Raw genomic sequence first — 21,067 nt, 5'->3', positions numbered from 1 at the left:
TTTGACTCACAAATAGCTTCTAAAACCTATACTGCAGTCAAAAGAAGGACTGCTAGGCCCACCACATGTCTAATCTAACAAAAACACTTACATCAGGTCCTAACACACTAATTACATTTCCCGGCCCCCTAACCTACCTATACTGAAAGCTAATACACTGTAGACCTAGCTTTCTTCAACCACACCTGCTACCAGCCAAAGATCATATACCAATCACTTCTTTGACTGCCCCAGGAGTACGTGGTACACAGGAGGCTAACAACAGCCAGAAAACAATGAAATTACCTACCTGTGGTGTCCACTAAACTAAATATTTTAAAGCATACCAGTAGTCAAATCAAATTATAAATTAAGAGCATACTTACCTGTTTGAAGACCGGCTAGAGCCCCCCATGTTACATTCAAGCCTAAAATATGGCTCGTCAAGGCCTTGAATGCGACGTGGTGGACACAGGACACTGGACAAAAGTTTATCAAAAATAACTATTTATTTACAACTAACTAAATGGACAGAAATAGTGGGAGCTGGGTGTTCCAGACTCCAAAGTTAAACAACAAAACTATAGGCAAAAGGAAGAACAAGCCGAATGTACAACAAAACAAAGAGAGCAGGTGAGACGCTGGAGAGCTGCGACATCTCCTGTGAAGTGGGGGAGACTTGACTGCTGCCTGCACTCTGCATTTGTAGGGCGTGGTGCCTCATCACCACACCTGTGATGAATTAGAAGGGCGGCCATTTTAATAACAAAAACAGGAAGAAACAGTGTGTCAATTAAACCACCAATTAGTGACAGCACACTTAACCACAATGTGAATATGCACCACAGACAGTAAGTATCCCTCCACCATGTGAAAGTAATACGTAACAAATCCAAACGTCCATTCAGAAACTTTGTATTATGAAATTATTCTGGGATGTCTGACTATTTCCCTATGCATTGGTGCAAGTTCAGCTGACAGTGCATCCATAAAGTCCACGACATAAGTTCATGAGATGCTCTGTTCTCTTGTTTATCATAACGTTTTTTTTTAAGTACACAAGTCAGGTTTTCATTGCCATCAATTATTTTTAGTTCCTTTTCTCCACAAGTGTACACAAGTATACCCACATACCCCCTCCCACTAGATAAGATTAACCTTTCACTACCACACTACAGAAGGTTAACCTTTCACTACCACACTACATACGGTTAACACTTTCACTTTTGCATGTGCAGCCTGCTGGCTGCCGGCTGACTGCACATGCGTCGGAGGAAAGCATGTGACAGTCTCCGGCCTCTTGGACCAACAGTAGGGGAAAGTGCGCAACAACCAGGAAGGGTGGGATGGGAGAAAAAGAAAAAAAATCGGAAAAAGGAGGGGGAAAAAGATAATAAAAAAATAAATAAAAAAAAAACACTTTCACTACCACACTACAGAAGGTTAACCTTTCACTACCACACTACAGAATGTTAACCTTTCACTACCACACTACAGAAGGTTAACCTTTCACTACCACACTACAGAAGGTTAACCTTTCACTACCATACTACAGAAGGTTAACCTTTCACTACCACACTACAGAAGGTTAACCTTTCACTACCACACTACAGAAGGTTAACCTTTCACTACCACACTAGAGAAGGTTAATTTTTCACTACCACACACATTTTTTAATTACTATCTTGACTATTTTCCTTTATCCTCTGTTTCAAGTTTCTTTAATAGTTGTCATACAGAAGTACAGAATACTTTTATACAAAATGCTTCTTACTGTTACGCTCCAGAGACTGTGCAAGACAAGATAAGTATGAAATAAAATAACATAGTATAGCATGTAAATTAGAAGTAAAAAATGAGGTCACAGTGTTCAGTATAGACATATGTACAATGTTCGATGCAGAATAGACGTAACTGAGTTACCATATAATATACAATATACTATGCAGTGTACTAATATACAATACTATATAGTGCAAGGCAGAAATGGGATGAGGTGCAATTTAGGTACAATTTACAGTAGGTGTACGAGTTGTAGTGCAAATCCTTTATCAATAAATATAAAGTGTGTTCGTGTGATCTAAAGTGTGGAGAGTGGGTGCTGCAGTGTGTTGTTTGTTTAAGTGAGTGTGTGCATGTGGGTGTGTGTGCTGTGTGCATTTGATGGTTGTTGCATAGTGTTTATTGTTCGTTTAGCAGCCTGATGGCCTGGGGATAGAAGCTTCTTCTGAGTCTTTCTGTGCTCGCCTTAAGACTCCGGTATCGCTTGCCTGACCGCAGCAGTTCAAAGAGGCAGTTGTTCGGGTGGCTGGAGTCCTTGATGATTCTCTTAGCCTTCCCCCTGCACCGCTTGTTGTAAATGTTCTGGAGGGTGGGAAGCCCCCCTCCAATTGTGCGTTCGGCTGAACGTGTCACTCTTTCTAGTCTGCTACGGTCTTGTGCAGTGCTATTCCCAAACCAGGAGGTGATGTTGCCAGTCAGGATGCTCTCTATTGTACATGAGTAGAAGTTCCTAAGGATCTTCTGACTGACTTGGAACTTCCTTAGGCGCCTGAGGAAGTAGAGGCGTTGTCGTGCCTTCTTCACAACACTGTCAATGTGTGTGGTCCATGTCAAGTCCTCGGATATGTGGGCTCCGAGGTACTTGAAACTGTTCACTCTCTCAACCGGTGCCCCGTCGATGCTGAGGGGGCTGTAGTCCTTGACCCCCGACCTTCTGAAGTCCACAATCATCTCTTGTTTTGCTGACGTTCAGGGAGAGGCAGTTCTCCTGACACCACTGTGACAGATTCTCTACCTCTTCCAGGTAGGCCCTCTCGTCGTTGGCAGAGATCAGGCCCACCACTACTGTGTCATCAGCAAATTTGATGATTGTGTTGTTGTTTCGCTGTGCCACGCAGTCATGTGTGTACAGGGAGTAGAGGAGGGGGCTCAGAACACAGCCCTGGGGGGCCCCTATGTTGAGCGTGATGGATGAGGAGGTGCAGTTGCCTGCTCTTACCACCTGGGGTCTGCACGTCAGGAAGTCCAAGACCCACTGGCAGAGGTCATAGTTCAAGCCCAGGTCCCTGAGCTTGGCTATGAGTTTGGAGGGGACTATGGTATTGAATGCTGAGCTGTAGTCGATGAACAGCATTCTCACATAGTTCCCCTGCCTCTTGTCCAGGTGTGATGCTGCTGTGTGCAGCACATGGGCTATGGCGTCCTCCGTGGACCTGTTGGGGCGATACGCAAATTGCAGGGGGTCCAGGTTGATGGGGAGGGAGGAACAGATGTAGCCCTTCACTAGCTTCTCAAAGCACTTCATGGCTATGGAGGTGAGGGCTACAGGGCGGTAGTCGTTGAGGCAAGCGGGCGTAGATTTTTTGGGTACAGGGATGATGGTGGACTTCTTCAGACAGGTGGGTGTCAGTGAATACCGGGGCCAGTTGGTCGGCACAGACTTTTAGGACGCGGCCGGGGATGCCATCCGGTCCTGCTGCCTTCCTGATATTCACTTTTTTAAAGGTCCGCCTCACCTCATGCTCTGTTACCCTGAACACTGAGTCTCCATCAGCAGACCCCCCCCCCCCCCCCGCCGATTGCAGTGGTTTGTAGGCTGGTGTTGTTATTCATAGCCTCAAACCTCGCATAGAAGGAATTGAGATCATTTGCTAAGGAGATGTCACTGTTCAGTTTGAGGGAGGTGCCTTTGTAGTCTGTCATTGTTCTGAGGCCCTGCCACATACCTCTAGAGTCAGCCTGTTCAAACTGAAGTTCAACTTTATCCCTGTAACGCCGTTTTGCCTCTATTACTGCTCTCCTGACGTTGTATCTTGCTGGGTGGGTAGGTTGTAGTTTGCAGGGTCACAAGACAGTCATTCTCTTCGGTTCAAATAACAAACTCAGCAAGACCGACGGCTTCTCAGTTACAGTGGGTGACAATATTGTCACAAGGAAAGAAGATATTACCTACCTGGGTTCCATCCTAGAGGCAAATCTTTCCTGTGACAAAATGGCAACCAATGTAATAAAAAAAAAGTCAACCAACGAACTCGATTCTTGTACCGGATCTCCTCACTGGTAAACAAGAATACCCTGAAGACTCTGGCAGGAGCACTCATTCAAGGGTACTACGACTATGCTCATCTCATGGTACCAAAGCACCTCAAAGGCGCTAAAAACAAAATTACAAACATCTCAAAACTAACTGGTCAGACTACTGCTTGACCTTACTCCTAGAACCCACCTCACCCCTGCCCACTTTGACAACCTAGGATGGCTTAGAGTAGACAACAGAGTACAGCAACTTGCAATGGGCCTGGTCTACAAGATACACTACACGACCAAGGTACCCATGTACATGTCAAAATACTTCCCAAAGGTCAGTGAATACCATGATCACAACACCAGAGGGAGCTCCACAAATCATGTTAAACCCAGATTCGGCTCAAACAAGGGACTAAACACGTTTTGCAATTATGCCACATCAATGTGGAACGCCCTACCCAAAGCTGTAAAGGAATGTGAATCACTACCCACTTTCAAAAACACTCTCAAAAAACACCTACGGGAGACTGCAATTCGAAACTGGCCCCTGTAAATGTCCTAACACAACCCCCTCCAATGTACAGTAAATTACCAAGTATGGTCTTGTCAATATTCCAATGTACAGTTTTGCTCGTACAGTTGTACAGTGTGTGTCCCCCCCCCCACCCCTCCTACCTGTCTGTCCTATCTGTACCGAAATCAATTACCACCACCATCGTTGTGTGGCATTAAAGTATCTTGTATCTTGTATCTTGTATCTTATATCTTACCCAACCTCCCCCCCCCCCCCCCCAACCACCTCCAATGTACAGTCCCCCCCAACCCCCCCCACCTACCCAACCTCCTCCAATGTACAGTTTCTACGTCAAATGTATATACTCTTTTTTTCTGGACTCTTTTCGTATCACAAACAGTACTGTATTTGCAAATCTGGTATGTCATAAATGTATAGATGTAGCAGTACTGTCTATCTGTATGTCATGTATGTCATATATGTTACGATGAATTGAAAATGGGGGACCCTGATGTAAACAAGACGAAAGTCTTTCTCTGGTCTGCATCCCCTTAACAATTGTATGTATTGAGCTGTACTGTACTGTACCCATTCTGCAATCTGTTAATAACGTTTTCAATCAATCAATCAATCAATCAATCAATCAACAAAGGTCCTCAGACTGGAAAGCTGCCAGGTGTGAATTGCTGTAGAGGAGGAGGTGACATTGATTACATTGAATTCTGGGTAGAGTAGTGTAGTGATATGCAGTAGGTACCATATAATGCCGGTGTGCAACCCGGACGATATATAAGAGTGCACCAGTATGTATGAGCGTCGCTATGTCAACCAAGTAAACTTGAGTCCAGTCTGCAACTCGGTGTCTTCATTGTCTCGATAACACTTCAAGTAGTTGTCTTACATTGTAACATAATTGTCCCCATTCTCTTTTAAGGCCCTGTATCTCTGAATACGTATTGTGATATCACCATGATTCATAGGACATAGATTGAAAAGTATCCCCCCAATTTTTTCAAGTGATGGCTTATTTTGAAGGTATGAATCTGTACTTTCATATCATGTAAAAAAAAAAAATTATAATAATAATAATAATAATTTAAGACTTCTCTAAAGGACCCAAGGTCTGTACCTAGTCACATATGTACCTTCACAAAATCATCAAGGGGGGGGGGTTGTCTTACCCCGGAAATCCGATCGTTAGAAAAAGCCTAATTTATGACCCATAAAGTAAGCCACTGTGATCGTTACATAAAAATGTTTCACGTTCGGTAAAATAGACATAGGGGTCCTTACCTCATCCAAAAAGAATAGTTCCAATGATCCCATCGGCGATTGCGATTACCCGTTATATGTAATTACACGTGTCTACGGGACACTATAGGTTGCGAGGTGATCAGATCCGCCAGCGATTGCTTTGGAAGAGCTCCTCCCCCACAGAGCGAGCCTCGATAGTCCGTACCGTCCGGTGCATTCACTGACTATCCTGTTGCCTTTCTATCCGAGTTCAAAAGGTACTGCCACCTAGTGATATTCGATCGCCATTGCAATTCCAACGTATACAAACGACCCAGGGACGGCTAGAGTGACCCGGATGATGATTTAGAACAAGGATCAGAGGAAAAAGATCCTTTCTAAAAACGTAATATTACGTGTTTGGCGCTCAACCACTGGCGAGCAAACACGTAATATTGAATGGAGCCTGTGTCCACTCTAGTCTCTAACATGGGTGGGAGTAAGCCAGCCAATGCCAATATTATGTGATTCATGGTTTCATCTGCTGTCTCCAGGGCAACGAGGGCCGCGTGTATGAGTTCATCGTGCGCCACTTCCTGGCCTGCGTGTCCCAGGATGCCGTGGGACAGGAGACAGTGGTGGACATCGATATCGCCCAGGAGAAGTTCTCCGCCTCGGGACTCATGATCATCGCCAGAAATTACCTGGATGTTTACCCTTATGACAGGTGGAGCACCAAGGTAGGTAGGTGTGTGTGTGTGTGTGATATCACTGTAATAACACTATTATACACTTAGTCGCCTCATACATGTAGTTGTTTAAAAACACAGGACATGTAGCGTTCCCATACATGTAGTTGTTTAAAAACACAGGACATGTAGCGTTCCCATACATGTAGTTGTTTAAAGACACAGGACGTGTAGCATACTAGCGTTCCCATACATGTAGTTGTTTAAAGACACAGGACATGTAGCATTCCCATACATGTAGTTGTTTAAAGACACAGGACGTGTAGCGTTCCCATACATGTAGTTGTTTAAAAATGCCCATATTGCAGTGCAATCTTTCCATTCCTTCATATTGTTTTTTTTTGTATCCACTTTTTCTCCTCTTTTTCTATTTTTCTCCCATCCCAATTTCGCTGTGCCAATTTTCCCCTCCCCTGTCTTGAACGTTGCTCGCATATGCCCCACACTGGCCTTGCATCACGTGTCCCCTCCGATACACGAGGAGGCAGCCTGTCACATCTTTTCACCTGCCAGCGCGGACTCTCATTGGCGAGGTGTAACGTGTGGGAGGCTCACACTACCCCCGCCATTTCCTGTCTCTGCTGTGCAGGCGTCCCCCAACCGACCTGTAGGAGACGCTGTCCACAATGTCCAGATTACCACCCATCGACTTCCACCCGCTAACTCTGCCAATTGAGTTAGTATGACGGCCGGCCCAAGCCGGAGGCAACGCCGACAGCCGGATTCAAACCCGGTGTCTCTTGCGTTGGTGACGAGTGCAATGTCCGCTGCGCCACCCAGCCGCCCCCTCCATTCCTTCATATTGTGACATCATTGTGACATCACATCCCTAACAGGAATACAAGCTTGTGTTCAGAGGGATAATTAACTGTAAAACCATCTTTAAATAAAAGTCCTCTGTGCATTTACACTGAATATTCACACTGCATAAACGTGACTCACACAGAAGAGAGGTTAATTGCTTTAGATTCTCTCTGATACATAGGTAGTTAGGCACAGTGTACAGTATGCAGTCACATTTCATTCAAGGAACACATGCTCCTAAATTTAAACATCTATATGAGAACAGGAAAGAAGTGTGAGACCATGACCTGTGAACATGATTGTAAATATCTCCTGTGAATAATAGCTGCTGCTTTATCCCTGTTCTGGCAAGCAGAAACTCGTACTTGGCAGCATAATGCTCCTGAAACAGCTGCAGTATAGAGACTCTTACAGTTTATAAACTATGATGATCATCCAAATGTCTGATTTGATTAATGGAGTCTAATTATACCTTCTACTTCAAGTCATGTTCTGCATTTAAAGGAACACTCCCAACATTCTGTGTAATACACTTATTTGCCATCTTCCCCAGAGTCAGACGAGACGATTGATATCAGTTTCATCTCTGTGTGTCAGTTTTAGACTTGTTGGAAGTTAAGTCCTTGTGCTAAGCTAGGCTAGCATGCACCTGGACCTCTCTCTGGGGCTACTGGAGACAGAGATTAAACTGATATTAATCTTCTTGTCTGACTTTGTGGAAGATGGTAATTGGGTACATTTAGCCCAGGACCCGCTGTCGATGTGTTGTGTATAGTTCAGCGGTTCTCAAACTACGGGTTGCGACCCAAAGTGGAGTCGCGGGTAGGTGACAGTGGGGGCATTGGCAAAAAAAAAAACTCAGATCGAGTTTTCCACCCGGCAGCTGTGTGTATTTGCCATGTCTCGCGACTCTCGCCCCTTCATCAATGGAGGCCGACACACGTATTCCAATACACATCTCACTACACTCTGCACATTTATAATCGCGGGAGGGGGGTCTGGTCTTTTGTGTGTAACCCAGACTTGCAAATTGATAGGTTTGTTGTCAGAAGCGGTGCTGGTTGGCCGCGATGAAATGGGCTCTGCCTCTGATCTCGAGGCAGAGTATTCGCCTTTGTTAACTCGGAGAAGAAGCGCAGATTTTCCTTGCAGACAAAAACAACACATTGGCAGAGAAATGTGCTGATAATGCGCTGGAAACTCCGTTAGTGGCACTCCAGGATAATCAGCGGAGATTTGGGGGTATTTACTCAGCTTGATGGCTTTTTGTAGGAACAGAATGCAGCCAGGAGACGCTCAATGATCTTTCGTGTGACGAGCTACTGAAAGTCAAGTTCACTGGACACTGGACAGGCCCTCGCAAAGTTCTGGATATCAGTCCGGAACGAGTACCAAGTGTTGTGTAATGCTGCGCTGATAAAGCGTGTCCCCTTCGCATCAACATACCTCTGTGAGGGCGGATTTTCAGAGTAGAAGCGGATCTCTGCCAAAGCACACGTGAACGCATTTTCTTTTCATGTTCTGGCAACATATTTTGGCTAAATATGCCTCGTTTTATAGATGTGTATACAGAAACAATTCCATTGCTTTTGTTGATAATATTCATTAATTTAATTGATAACATAGTGCTGTAATTTCATTTTCGAAATAACATGCTTTTATTTTGATATTCCTTATCTCCACGTTGAAATTACGCGATACATTAAGTGTGGGGTCGCCAAAAAATATCTTAAAGGGGAACTATCTTATAAATGGCCTTTTTGAGTGTTTAGCATTGTTTCCTAGCTATGTGAACTTATATTAATATGATCTATGTCTCAAAATTCTCATATTGGCGCATTCTTCCAATTCTCCTCTCACAATATTCACCCTCACTGAACTGAGTCGTTTGAAAATGTGCCTATATGTGATGTCATATAGTCACTGCTGCATGTTAATGTTGGGACGCTCCGCAGTGGTTTAGGTGGCACCTGCAGCCCAGGCTCAAAACAGCTCGAAATCTTGAGGTAGAAAAATGCTGTTTTTGAGGACTTGATTAGAAATACAAAACAATGAATAAAAAAAATATATATATTACAGAGGTGTTCCATAGACTCACAGGAATTGTGTAAAAGTGCCCAAATAGTGAAATAAATAGTAAAATAGTTCCCCTTTAAATAAAATGGGGTTGTGGTATAAAAAAGTTTGAGAACCCCTGGTAGTTAATCCTTCGCTTTGTCAAATGAACAACTTCCAGATCAGTTTATAATTAATAACTGTGTAGATAAGACTATGCAGCAAGCAACCCAGAGTTTCTATTGAGTGGTTTGAGCTAGGGATGCACCGATCCGATATTGGTATCGGTATCGGCCGCCGATATCAGTAAAATAGCTGGATCGGGTATCGGTAAAAAAAAAATATATATATATATCTTATATATTTTTTTATTTCTTATTATAAATAAAATAAGAAATAACCATTCAGTACATTTATATATATGTGTTATTTTGTTACATTTAGTTTCACTAAGTTAGGAAAGTAATGTTTTAAGTCAAGCCTGATGTTGCCTTGCACAAAAGAATGATCCCTCTTCCACACAGTGACAGTGAGGCATACAGTTTATTAATTGAATGAATGAATGAAGTTTATTTTCTGTCTTTGTTTACAACAAATCAAAAACACACTTGTGATCCTTTACAATTCAAACAAAATATATTTGAATATAAAAAAAAACGTGGATTAAATTGTCTTTTTAAACTTTTTTGGGGGGGAAATTTGGACAATGGGTATCGGATCGGTATCGGTATTGGCCGATATTAATTGAATGAATGAATGAAGTTTATTTTCTGTCTTTGTTTACAACAAATCAAAAACACACTTGTGATCCTTTACAATTCTTAACACTTTGGCTGCCATGGGTTCATTCATTATCAACCGTAGGTTGCCGGCTCTATTTGTCTATAGAGAAAGTCCCCTTCTTTGCAGGGCTATAACTTTTTTAATTCTATTGCTACATTGCCATTATTAGGGCCCATTCAAAGTCCTATATGTATTGTTCATTGTGTAGCAACGTTAAACTTTTTCATTCACATATTCATAGTAAAGTATGGTCTAATGTATAAGTATGTTTTCATCTCTTTCTGCAGCTTTCTCCAGAACGTGATCTATAGCCCCAAATACATTATATTGATGATTTGATTTGATTTGATTTTATTGATGGATTAAAAACACAACAAGGATCCAAAGGATAACATGAGAAAGAGTAAAACCTTTATTTCCGTCATGGTCCCAGGGCTGTTAGGCCACAACAAAAAACACGACAATAACACAACACTCATACATTTAAAACATTATAAGACTAACCTATCGCTAAAATTGTATACCCCACAATAACTAAAAACTGATTGGAAACCCATTCAAACTATAGGGGGCTATTCTTCTATTCTGTCCATGAGCCACTTCCTGACGCTTCTCTTGAAGCTGTGGAGGCTCAAGCTCTGCTTGATGGGGATAGGCAGCTTGTTCCAATCCTGGGCTCCAGAGAAAGTAAGGGAGCATTGGCCCAGTTTCGATCGGAAAGAAGCAGGCTTCAGGTTTGCTATGCTTGCTCTAGTTCTGTGGTTGTGGGATTCGTTGACCGGGGTGAAGTAGTTTTGGAGGTATCTAGGGGACCTTTGGTTTATAATATTGTGCACTATGTTCAGTCTGAGCTGGGTAACTCTGGCCTCTATAGGAAGCCAGTTTAGCTCCTGGAAGTGACTCCTCCCTAAGTGGGTGCGAGGGCCAAGTCCCATTACCACCCTTACTAGCTTATTTTGGGAAACCTGAAGCTTCTTTTTTATGTTCACTGTCAGGCCCTCGAACCACGATACGCTACCATAGTCAAAGTGGCAGAGTACTAGGCTATTTGCTAATAGCCTGAGGCTATCTCTGCCAAGGAGGTTGGCTTTCCTAGCTAGGTACCTGGTGCGGGCGTTGACTTTGCCCAGTACTTGGGAGGCCATAGCCTCCCCATCTAGGCACCCGTCTATCATACAGCCTAGATACTTTGCTTTTTTTTGCTGTTTTAGGGTTACAGCTCCTAGCTGGATATTAAACTCCCGTGCTTTCCTGAGCTTGGGCTTGGAGGCTAATAGTACTGCCTCTGTTTTACCTAGGTGAAGAGAAAGCCTGTTGTCCGAAAGCCACCTGCTGACCCCTGCAAGTTCTTCACCTAGCATCTGTTCTAGTGTGTTCTGATCCTTGTGTGAGACTAGCAGGGCTGAGTCGTCTGCAAATAAAAACAAGTTACATGAGCATGCTGCTGACATGTCATTTATGTACAGTAAAAAAAGGAGAGGTCCTAGCACGCTTCCTTGTGGGACCCCACATACAATGGGCTTGGCCTCTGACATAGTGCCACTGACCTCAACCCGCTGCACCCTATCAGCAAGGTAGGAAGAGAACCATCTGACCACTGTCTCAGACATACCCAAGGCCTTAAGCTTGGAGAGCAGTATGTCATGGTTCACTGTGTCGAAAGCCTTCTGTAGGTCTAGAAGATCTAGCCCACACAGCTTACCTGAATCTTTCTCCCTCCTGATACTGTCTGTAAGATAAAGAAGACATGTTTCAGTAGAGTAAGACTTCCTAAAGCCGGATTGGAGGTCGTACAGGAGGTCATGGCTGCTTGCATATTCCTGGACTTGTTCATGGACTATCTTCTCTAGGACTTTGGATAACACACTTAAAATTGAGACTGGTCTATAATTGCTGGGGTCAGATTTGCTCCCTTTTTTATATATAGGGATGACTTTGGCATTCTTGAAGTCGGTGGGTACCTTGCCTATGTCCAGGGAGAGGTTAATAATATGGGTTACTGGTGGAGCTATAACTCCGGCTGCATCCCTCAGAAACCTGGCACTGATGCCATCTACACCTGTGGCCTTCTTGATTTTGAGCTCACCCAGCATCGCAGCCACTTTGACTACTGACACCTTGCTTAAGGAGAACGAGTTTGCCTTAACCCCTCGTTGGCTATAGTAGTTGGAAACAAAGTCATCACCAAACTGCTCTGTCTTGGGAGGTAGGTTAGAGACAAGCTTACCTGCTACCGATGTAAAGAAGTTATTAAAGATTGTGGCTACATTCTTTTTATCAAACTCCATTCCCTTGTCTGTGGACAGGCCTATGTTGGACTCAGTAGTCCTTTGGTTGGCATCGCCCCCACAGCCTAGCTGCTTGAGGGTTTTCCACAGTTTCAGATCATCGTAGAGTAGAAATTTTATCATTATGGGATGGCGATTTACCCGGTCCATCTCCAGCTTGTATAATGGTATATACGTCCAAATCATGTTGTTTATCGAGTTATTGGCAATCGATCGCTATGTAGTGTGTCGAGATTGAGTCCCGGAACCTATATTGAGTGCCCAGAAGTAATACGGCCGACCAGCACAATCTCTATAGCACTTCCTGTTAAGCGATTGCGCTGATCGGCCACCAGATGGCACTCCTGAACCGCCAGAGAGCTCAGTGGGTCCTCCTGGTGGATCTCAGGCCAGCGGAGGGGACATGTGAATCCGATCCCAGATTTTTGAAATATTGATATTAAAGACGCTGTAAAGCGTCTTTGGCAACTTGAGCATGGCCGGGAATGACGTGTTAAAGCGTTTCCCGGCACCCAAAGTGTTAAAAACAAAATATATTTGAATATAAAAAAAAACGTGGATAAAATGTTCTTTTTTAACTTTTTTGGGGGGGGAATTTGGACAATGGGTATCGGATCGGTATCGGTATTGGCCGATACCCAAACCCACATATTGGTATCGGGACTGAAAAAGTCGGATCGGTGCATCCCTAGTTTGAGCCTGGGGGGGGGGGGGGGGAGTAGAGCCTGACCAATTGTGAATTTTTGGGAGTAACACAAATAAATCTGATATCAATATATTGCCGGATATTCGCATGCAAGATCTCTCAAATTTGGTTATCAAAGATTTATGGCAAAGATATGTACTGGAGGCGGGATATTTTATAGTTGAACAAATTTCCTCATAGTATACATAAAGTATGTAGTACTTACAAAAGAATAATAATAAGCTATTTGTACTGCATGCAAAAATAACTGCATGGTTTGGGTCTGCATGGGACTAGCTTAAGCTTCTCTTTACTAGCATGGCTGAAAAGAGAAGACTTGTATGGTTCCAATTAGGGATGCACCGAATGGGAAATTCTTGGCCGAAACCGATACCGAAAATAGAAAACAGTTGGCCGAAAGCCGAAAGGCCGAAAATGATTCATAGAATAGATTTTTTTTTACCAATGTTGCGGAACATTATGATTATGTAAAAATATATGATTATGGCAAAACTTAACTTAAATAATAAATAATCACTATTATGGGTCCATAAAACATTTATTCAGCACTTCTGAATGCATACAGTACATTAATTCCATCTTTTCTCTGGCTGCCGCAGCGGACATCTGTGCTCTACTGAGCACACCTTTCTAGTCCCCAGCTGAATGTGCTCGCTTGACTTTGGCACAGTAGACGCGCGACAGACAGACAGCGTCAATGTGAGAAACACAATCCCCCCCCCCCTCTCGCTCTGAATAATATGCATATTAGATCACTCAGTGATTAACCGTGACGGGCAAAGTAAATAATATAGTAAATAAGGATATAAAAGCATGTTAAAGACGCATTTATTGGACGCGTTGCGCGCAGAGTTTACATAGAAACAGCGCGACTCCCGACAGCGCGACATCATCACAACAACACGCGAATAATATGCATATTAGATCACTCCTACCGCGACGGGCATATAGTAAATAAGGATATAAAAGCATGTTAAAGACGCATTTATTGGCCGCGTTGCGCGCAGAGTTTACATAGAAACAGCGCGACTCCCGACAGCGCAACATCATCACAACAACATGCGAGGTTGTTAGGTTGTTTCTGTTTCGGTGATATATTTTCGGTGAAAAAACTCTTTCGGCCAAAAGCCGAAAGGCCATTTTTTGCCATTTTCGGCCGAAAACTTCCGGTGCCGAAATTTCGGTGCATCCCTAGTTCCAATGAGCCTATTTTCATCCAGATATATTGAGGTGAATGATCAAGGGACCCCTTTGAATGTCGCCAAGCCCCCCCCCCACCTCACCAAATATTGCTTGATTTTGTGGCAATATCTACCCTCTTTGCAGATGAGCTTGGTTGACATCATGGCTGGTATCTATGGATTTCTTGAGAGCTCTAGTAAAATCCTGTGAGTCAGACTAGTCTCTCCTCTACTCTGTCTCCATCTCAGCCTTCCAATCAATTACAAATGATAAGGGGGTGTGAACTGCCAACTCTCCTTTTACAAAACTGAAAGAAATATATAGTCAACTCATCATGGCCTTGACAAGGTCTTTGTCCAGTGTCTCTTCAAATGGAGTCCCTGTGTGTATTACAGGGTTGGAAATCGTGTGTTGTTGTTGTTTTGCCCACACAAGGTGATTTTGGTGGACACTCTACAGCAGTTACAGGCATTTTACTGAAAACCATTTTTAACCTCTTAACTGGCGCCCCCAAAAGTGAATTTTTTTTACTTGAACTTCATACTTTTTTTGCAAACCAAAATACTATACTTTATACTTAAAACAAGCACTTTTAATGCTAATGAAATAGAGTAATTTTTATTTTTATTTTATTTTTATTTTCTATTTTTTTCAACATGAAACAAAACATATCACAATACAATAATAATAATACATAAAAAGACTTCCCAAGACAATAACTTAACACCACATGACAAGACAATAACTGATACAGACTGTACAGTGATCATCCTACATGGACACTCGCTTGTTCTCTCCCCCCCCCCCCCGCTCACCCAAGGACCTCAACATGAGTCACACTCACAATACATTATTCAGTAAAAAACTAAAATCAAAACAAAAATTTCCAAACTTATATGCATTCTTTTAACTGTGCCACTGCAGCCAACCAAATTGCGATATTAGATTCCTTAACCCCTATAACACGTGCCGTGGATATCTCCAAATAGATCACATCAAGGTAGGTGAGAAACCCTACCTTCGGGCAGAGTTTGTCTGGGTGAAACCAACGTGAGGCAATACATTTTTTTGCGGCTGTGAGGCCGGCCAAAATGAGTTATTTCACCTGTATAGAGGTCGGTAATTGAGAGAGATCATTCAATAATAATACAGAAGGAGATACAGGTATGGTCAAAGAGAAAAAGTCTGAGAGCTGAGATGTAACATTTTCCCAAAAAAATCACAACAGGAGGGCATTCCCAGTACATATGCATAAATGTACCTGTGGCGCCGTTTGGACACAAGGTACATAAAGAGTCAGGTCTGAGACCCATTGAATTCAATCGTCTAGGGGTTAAATAAGTCCTGTGAATAAAATGTTGATGAATCTGTTGGTGATCTGGGTTGTGTGAGGATAACCGAACATTTTCCCAGACTGCATCCCAATCAAAATCTACATCCAACTCCGGGACATCCTTTCTCCAAATCGTATCCAAGGGGAGGTCTTTATACGAGGACATGAGTAAATGGCGATAAAAGTCAGAAACGAAGCCTCTCGATGTCTCTTTGTCATAAAATAATTTGTGAAAGCGGTGATGCACTAGTGGAGCGTCCCATGGAACACCATGAGCCTTCAGAGCTGCTCTTATTTGTAAATAAAAGAAAAAGGAGGTTCCGGGGAGATCATTATCTGTTGGATATATCCTGGAAAGAGAGGAGACCAGAGTTATCGAAGATATCCCCCAATGTGTGGATGCCTTTCTTTTCCCATCTAGGGTACCTAATAGGTTGTTGTCCAATAAGGAGAAGATTGTTATTAAATAGAGGGGAATGCGTGTGCCATTGATGGCGGTTAGTACCCAGAGTGTCACGCCAAGTCTGGATCACATGTGTGATAAGAGGGCCAAATCGTAATTTACATTGTTTAATTGATATGTTGGTATACACAATATCCTGAAGTCTATATGGGGACACCAACTTCTCCTCCAATGGTCGCCAAGATACAGCTGCTTGAGCGTCAAACCAAGTGATCAGAGGTCTCAGAGAGAAAATTACGATTTGGCCCGCTTATCACACATGTGATCCAGACTTGGCGTGACACTCAGAAAGTGGGTACTAACCGCCATCAATGGCACACGCATTCCCCTCTATTTAACAACAATACACAATATCCTGAAGTCTATATGGGGACACCAACTTCTCCTCCAATGGTCGCCAAGATACAGCTGCTTGAGCGTCAAACCAAGTGATCAGAGGTCTCAGAGAGAAAGCTTGAAAATAATATTTAAAGTCTGGAAATGCTAAGCCCCCATCGAGTTTACTCCTTTGGGCAGTTGATCTCTTCAAGCGCGGGCGTTTATTGTTCCAAACGAATTTATATGAGGCAGAGTGCAATTTCTGCCAGTAACCAACAGGAGGAGGTAACGGGAGCATGGAGCTGATAAAGTTAATTCTGGGTAAAATATTCATTTTAATTATTGACGCACGGGCCTGTAATGATTTTTTTAATTTGGACCATCTGTTGAAGTCATTCGTAATCCTGTCACCCAAGCTGGAGTAATTATACCTTACCGTCTGGCTAATAGTGGGGAATATTTCAATCCCGAGACATTTAAAGTGCTCCACCATAAGTATGTTTGCCGGTAGGATGGTAGCCTTCGCAGGCTCATTAAGTGGAAGAAAAGCAGATTTTGGCCAGTTGATCTTAAAGCCAGACAGGCTGCCAAATTCATCTATCACGCCGAGCAGATGAGGTAGAGAGACGGAGGGATTCTGCATAAACAGGAGTACATCATCTGCGTATAAGCTAATATGGTGATGTGTGCCCTGAATTGAAATAGGAGATATAATTTGGGATTGTCTTATGTATTGAGCTAGAGGTTCGAGGGATAAAGCGAAGAGTCCGGGACTAAGAGGACAACCCTGTCTAGAAGAGCACGAGATAGAGGAGTGGCGAACAGAACTTTCCTGTGTATAGAACTTTGATCATATGAATGAAACCCTCACCCAACCCCATCCTTCTAAGAACTGCCCATAAGTAAGACCACTCCAATCTGTCAAATGCCTTCATTGCGTCCAAGGACATGACCGCTGTAGGGACTGCAACATCCTTGCTGTCATTAATCACGTGCAGTAACCATCTGATGTTGTCAGTAACCAGGCGGCCTCTTATGAAGCCGGTCTGATCAGGGTGAACTAGAGATGTCATGTGCTTTTGAAGTCGGGTGGCTAGAACCTTGGCATATAGCTTAAGATCGGCTCCAAGGAGACTTCTGTAGTACATGTCCAAATTTCATAAAAATCCGTTCAGAAATTAGTGATTGGGAGCGATTTTGGTAAAAACGAAAAAAAGGCTGCAGAAAATCATTTTTCCATTGACTCCGATGCATTCCGCAGACATTTCTCTTCCTGTTTGCGCTCGTGACTTCACCTAGATCCCTGATTTGCTCATTCCCACGTGGGGTATCATTGGAAAGCCAGACTCATTGGTTACAACCCTGTCCATTTTCGAGATCGCCAAATGATTGACAGAGGTGGAGCCTCGGGAGTCGCGGGTGGTATTCGGAAAAAAAGAAAAGTCTGCCGTGTACTTCGGCGCACGCCTCACATATCGGCATGTAATTCGAGAACCGCTGAATGCATTTTGTCGCCTGAAACAACTGAAGCAATCGACAGGCAACAAATAGGGCTTTAATTTGATATATATATTGTATAAAAAAATATGCACACCCGAGCCGCTAGAGGTCGGCAAAGTGGCGCGGCGCGCCAGTGGACAAATTGTCCTCAAATCGTATACGGGCCATTGCCAGTTAGGGGAATAACACCTATTTTAAGATTTATGTCATTTCTGTGCACCGGGACAGTTCAGTTGATAGTGGAGAACATGCACTAATCTCTCCCAATGCTAGAAATCGGAGAGAGATCCCTTGAACATGTGATGTAAAAGGGGGAAAAAGGAATCGGGGCAGTAAGTTGTAAATTGACATCCAGAGGACATCATTGTATGGAGCAGCCTTACATTTTATATCCAGATTACATCAGTCATTGTATACTGTATGGAACAGCCCTAGATTTGACATCCATTCAATCTTTATTTAATCTCTAAAGATCATTGAGAGCAAGCATGTTCTCTTCCATTCATTTCCTACTCTGATGTATTTTCTGTCAAATCAAAAATCAAAATCAAATCGAAATCAATTGGGTGATCCCAGTGATGTTTACCTCCATTAACTCATTCAGCGCCAGTCACGATGATAGTCGGGTTAACTCGCCATCGCTTGAGCGCCAATCACGAGTATAGTCGGGTTTTAATCGTTATTTCTTTTATTAGCGATATCCATATCGCTATACAACTATAGGCGTAGACCAGGATCTAACCCCTGGTCGTCAAGAGAGACGGGAGATGAGGAAGATGGTGCTGATGGGGAGTGAAGATGAGCTGGAGGACTGATCATACAGTATATACCCCACACACACAAATGCACACACACACTGTGTTTAAGTTATTAAATCATAATAATTGTCCAAATCTCTTGTCGGTTCTATTTATTTTTTAATAGGCCTTTATTTTCACAAGTACATTTCGGACAAGTAAGTTTAGCTTTCGGACAAGTAAAATATCTGAGCCACTTGTCCGAAGAAAAAGTTAATGTCAAGCCCTGCTATATATAAATTTGATCGTTGATCTGATACGTCTTTCTACCGCGATCGCGGCTGTCTCTGTGTGTGTGTGTGTGTGTGGCTGTGTGCCGTTGAGTGGGAGGAGGCGGCGGAGCCCCGCGGTCCAGGGCTCTTTTAATTTTTGCATGAGGAAGGATAATAATGATGATCTAGCGTTGATTTCAGGAAGATTCGATAATCAGACGAAAAATGACAACGTGTTTAGTGTATTCCACTAAAACGCTATTATCGTGTCTTTCTCTGGAATTACTCAGAAGCACCCAAAGTTATATTCATCAAAACGGTATCAAACTGAAATGTACTGATGAAAAAAAACAATCGGTTTTGTACATGTTGACTGGAAGCAACTCACTGATAATCGACGGGTGTATTAGACCCATAGCTATGATTTAAGATATATTTTAAGCAGGCGGCTGAGTGGCACAGTGGGCAAGGCGCTCGCCACTAACGCAGGAGATGCTGGTATCGAGCCCAGCTCTCTGCGTTGCTACCGGCTTGGCCGGCCGTCATACTAACACAATTGGCAGTGTTAGAGGATGGGAAAGCCGGTGGGTGGGGATTGGATGTTGTGGACAGCGACTCCTACAGGTCGGTTGGGTGATGCCGGTACGGCGGAAACAGGAAGTATCGGGGGCAGCGTGAGCCTCCCAAGTGTTACTCTTCGCCACTGAGTTTGAGCTGTTGCGGTGAAAAGATGCGACAGGCTGCCTCCTCGTGTACCGGAGGGGACACGTGATGCAAGGCTTCTATCCTCACTACAGCTGACCAGTGGGAGGCATAGTCTAGCAACGTTCAAGACAGGGGAGGGAAGAATTGGAATTACGAAATTGGGATGGGGGAAAAATAGAAAATGAGGAGAAAAAGTGGATAAAAAAAAGAAGATATATTTTAAGCACTCGCAAATCTCGCAGTCCTCCCATTGACTTACAGCGGTGGCGCAATAGCGCCATCTCGCGGATTAAGCTCCGGCGCTGAATGACTTAAAGGGGCTGTAAGTGATATTTAGTTGTAAAAAAAAGATAAGTGGTCTACATGTTAAAATAATAGCTCTACACTCCGGCAGCCATCACTGATATAGAGTGTTTGATCAGTAACATGGGTCTTCCAGTCCCCTCACTCTGCAATAAACAGAAAATATATGTTCTGGTATCCTGTTCCTACTTTATCCACTCAGGAGAGAGAACACACTCCAAAAATGTATGTCCTACTCTGGTGTATTAGGTGATCCCAGTGATGTTGTCCTCCATTAATGTCCTTCTCTGGTGTATTAGGTGATCCCAGTGTATGAGCAAGGCTCCCAGTTCCAGCCCTCAGCCATAGAGATGGTGGATGGACAGACCAGCCCCCCCCAGCTGCTTACTGAAGCTGACCTCATCTCTCTGATGGAGAAACATGGCATAGGTACAGTACTTACATGTATATTGTTTTATCTAACATAACATAGTTACAGTACTTACATGTATATTGTTTTATCTATATGAGGTGAACTTAAAACACATCACTGGTTCTCTTTCCTTTTTCTTGATTTTGGCGGAAATGTGCCTGCAGTGAAAGCCAATAAATTGGTGTCACAAAGCACTGCCCAGTGCCTAATGATTGCTTCCCATTGGTACTACATATAATAGCAAATTCAACATACAATGAACTTCTTAATCGTAAATAGGCCTGTTGCGATAATTACTACATTGTACGATATATGGACATGAACTCGATCATTTTGCGGATCTCGATATTGCACAATATTTCCATGCGTGTTTGTTTACATAAAGCATGTCACCAACATTTTAGCCAGTCACGCTGCTTCTGTCCCTCTCGTCTCAGTCTGCTCTCTGTGGGAGGCGTGGCTCTCTGTGGGAGGTGGGGCTCTCTGTGGGAGGCGGGGCTTAGCAGCAGTTCCTCCAGCACACACACTATAGGCCTTTCACACCGGCCGGGCTCCGTGCCGGAGTCGGTTCCCGAACGTAATCTCGAACTGGCCGGTGAGTTCAAACCGGGAATAATTGGTTCGGAACATGACGGAAGCTTTAGTTCGGAAAGAACTAAGAAAACACTGAGCACCGATTTTTCATGTTCCGAAGCAATTATT

General features: G+C 43.4%; 1 protein-coding gene across 1 annotated transcript in view; it reads left to right on the top strand.

The window, feature by feature from the left end:
• top3a (DNA topoisomerase III alpha) overlaps positions 1-21,067 on the top strand; it is a 147,931-nt gene that overhangs the window by 80,267 nt on the left and 46,597 nt on the right. The window contains exons 12-13 of the mRNA XM_084329100.1: positions 6,310-6,495; positions 20,253-20,382. Of these exons, the coding sequence (XP_084185226.1) occupies positions 6,310-6,495; positions 20,253-20,382 (316 nt within the window). The remainder of the gene's footprint in view (positions 1-6,309; positions 6,496-20,252; positions 20,383-21,067) is intronic.

This window comes from Notolepis coatsorum, assembly GCF_963971535.1.
Source record: "Notolepis coatsorum genome assembly, chromosome: 14".
Taxonomy (NCBI): Eukaryota; Metazoa; Chordata; class Actinopteri; order Aulopiformes; family Paralepididae; genus Notolepis; species Notolepis coatsorum.
The sequence above is the reverse complement of the archived record's forward strand: the minus strand, read 5'-3'. Positions and strand labels throughout refer to the sequence as shown.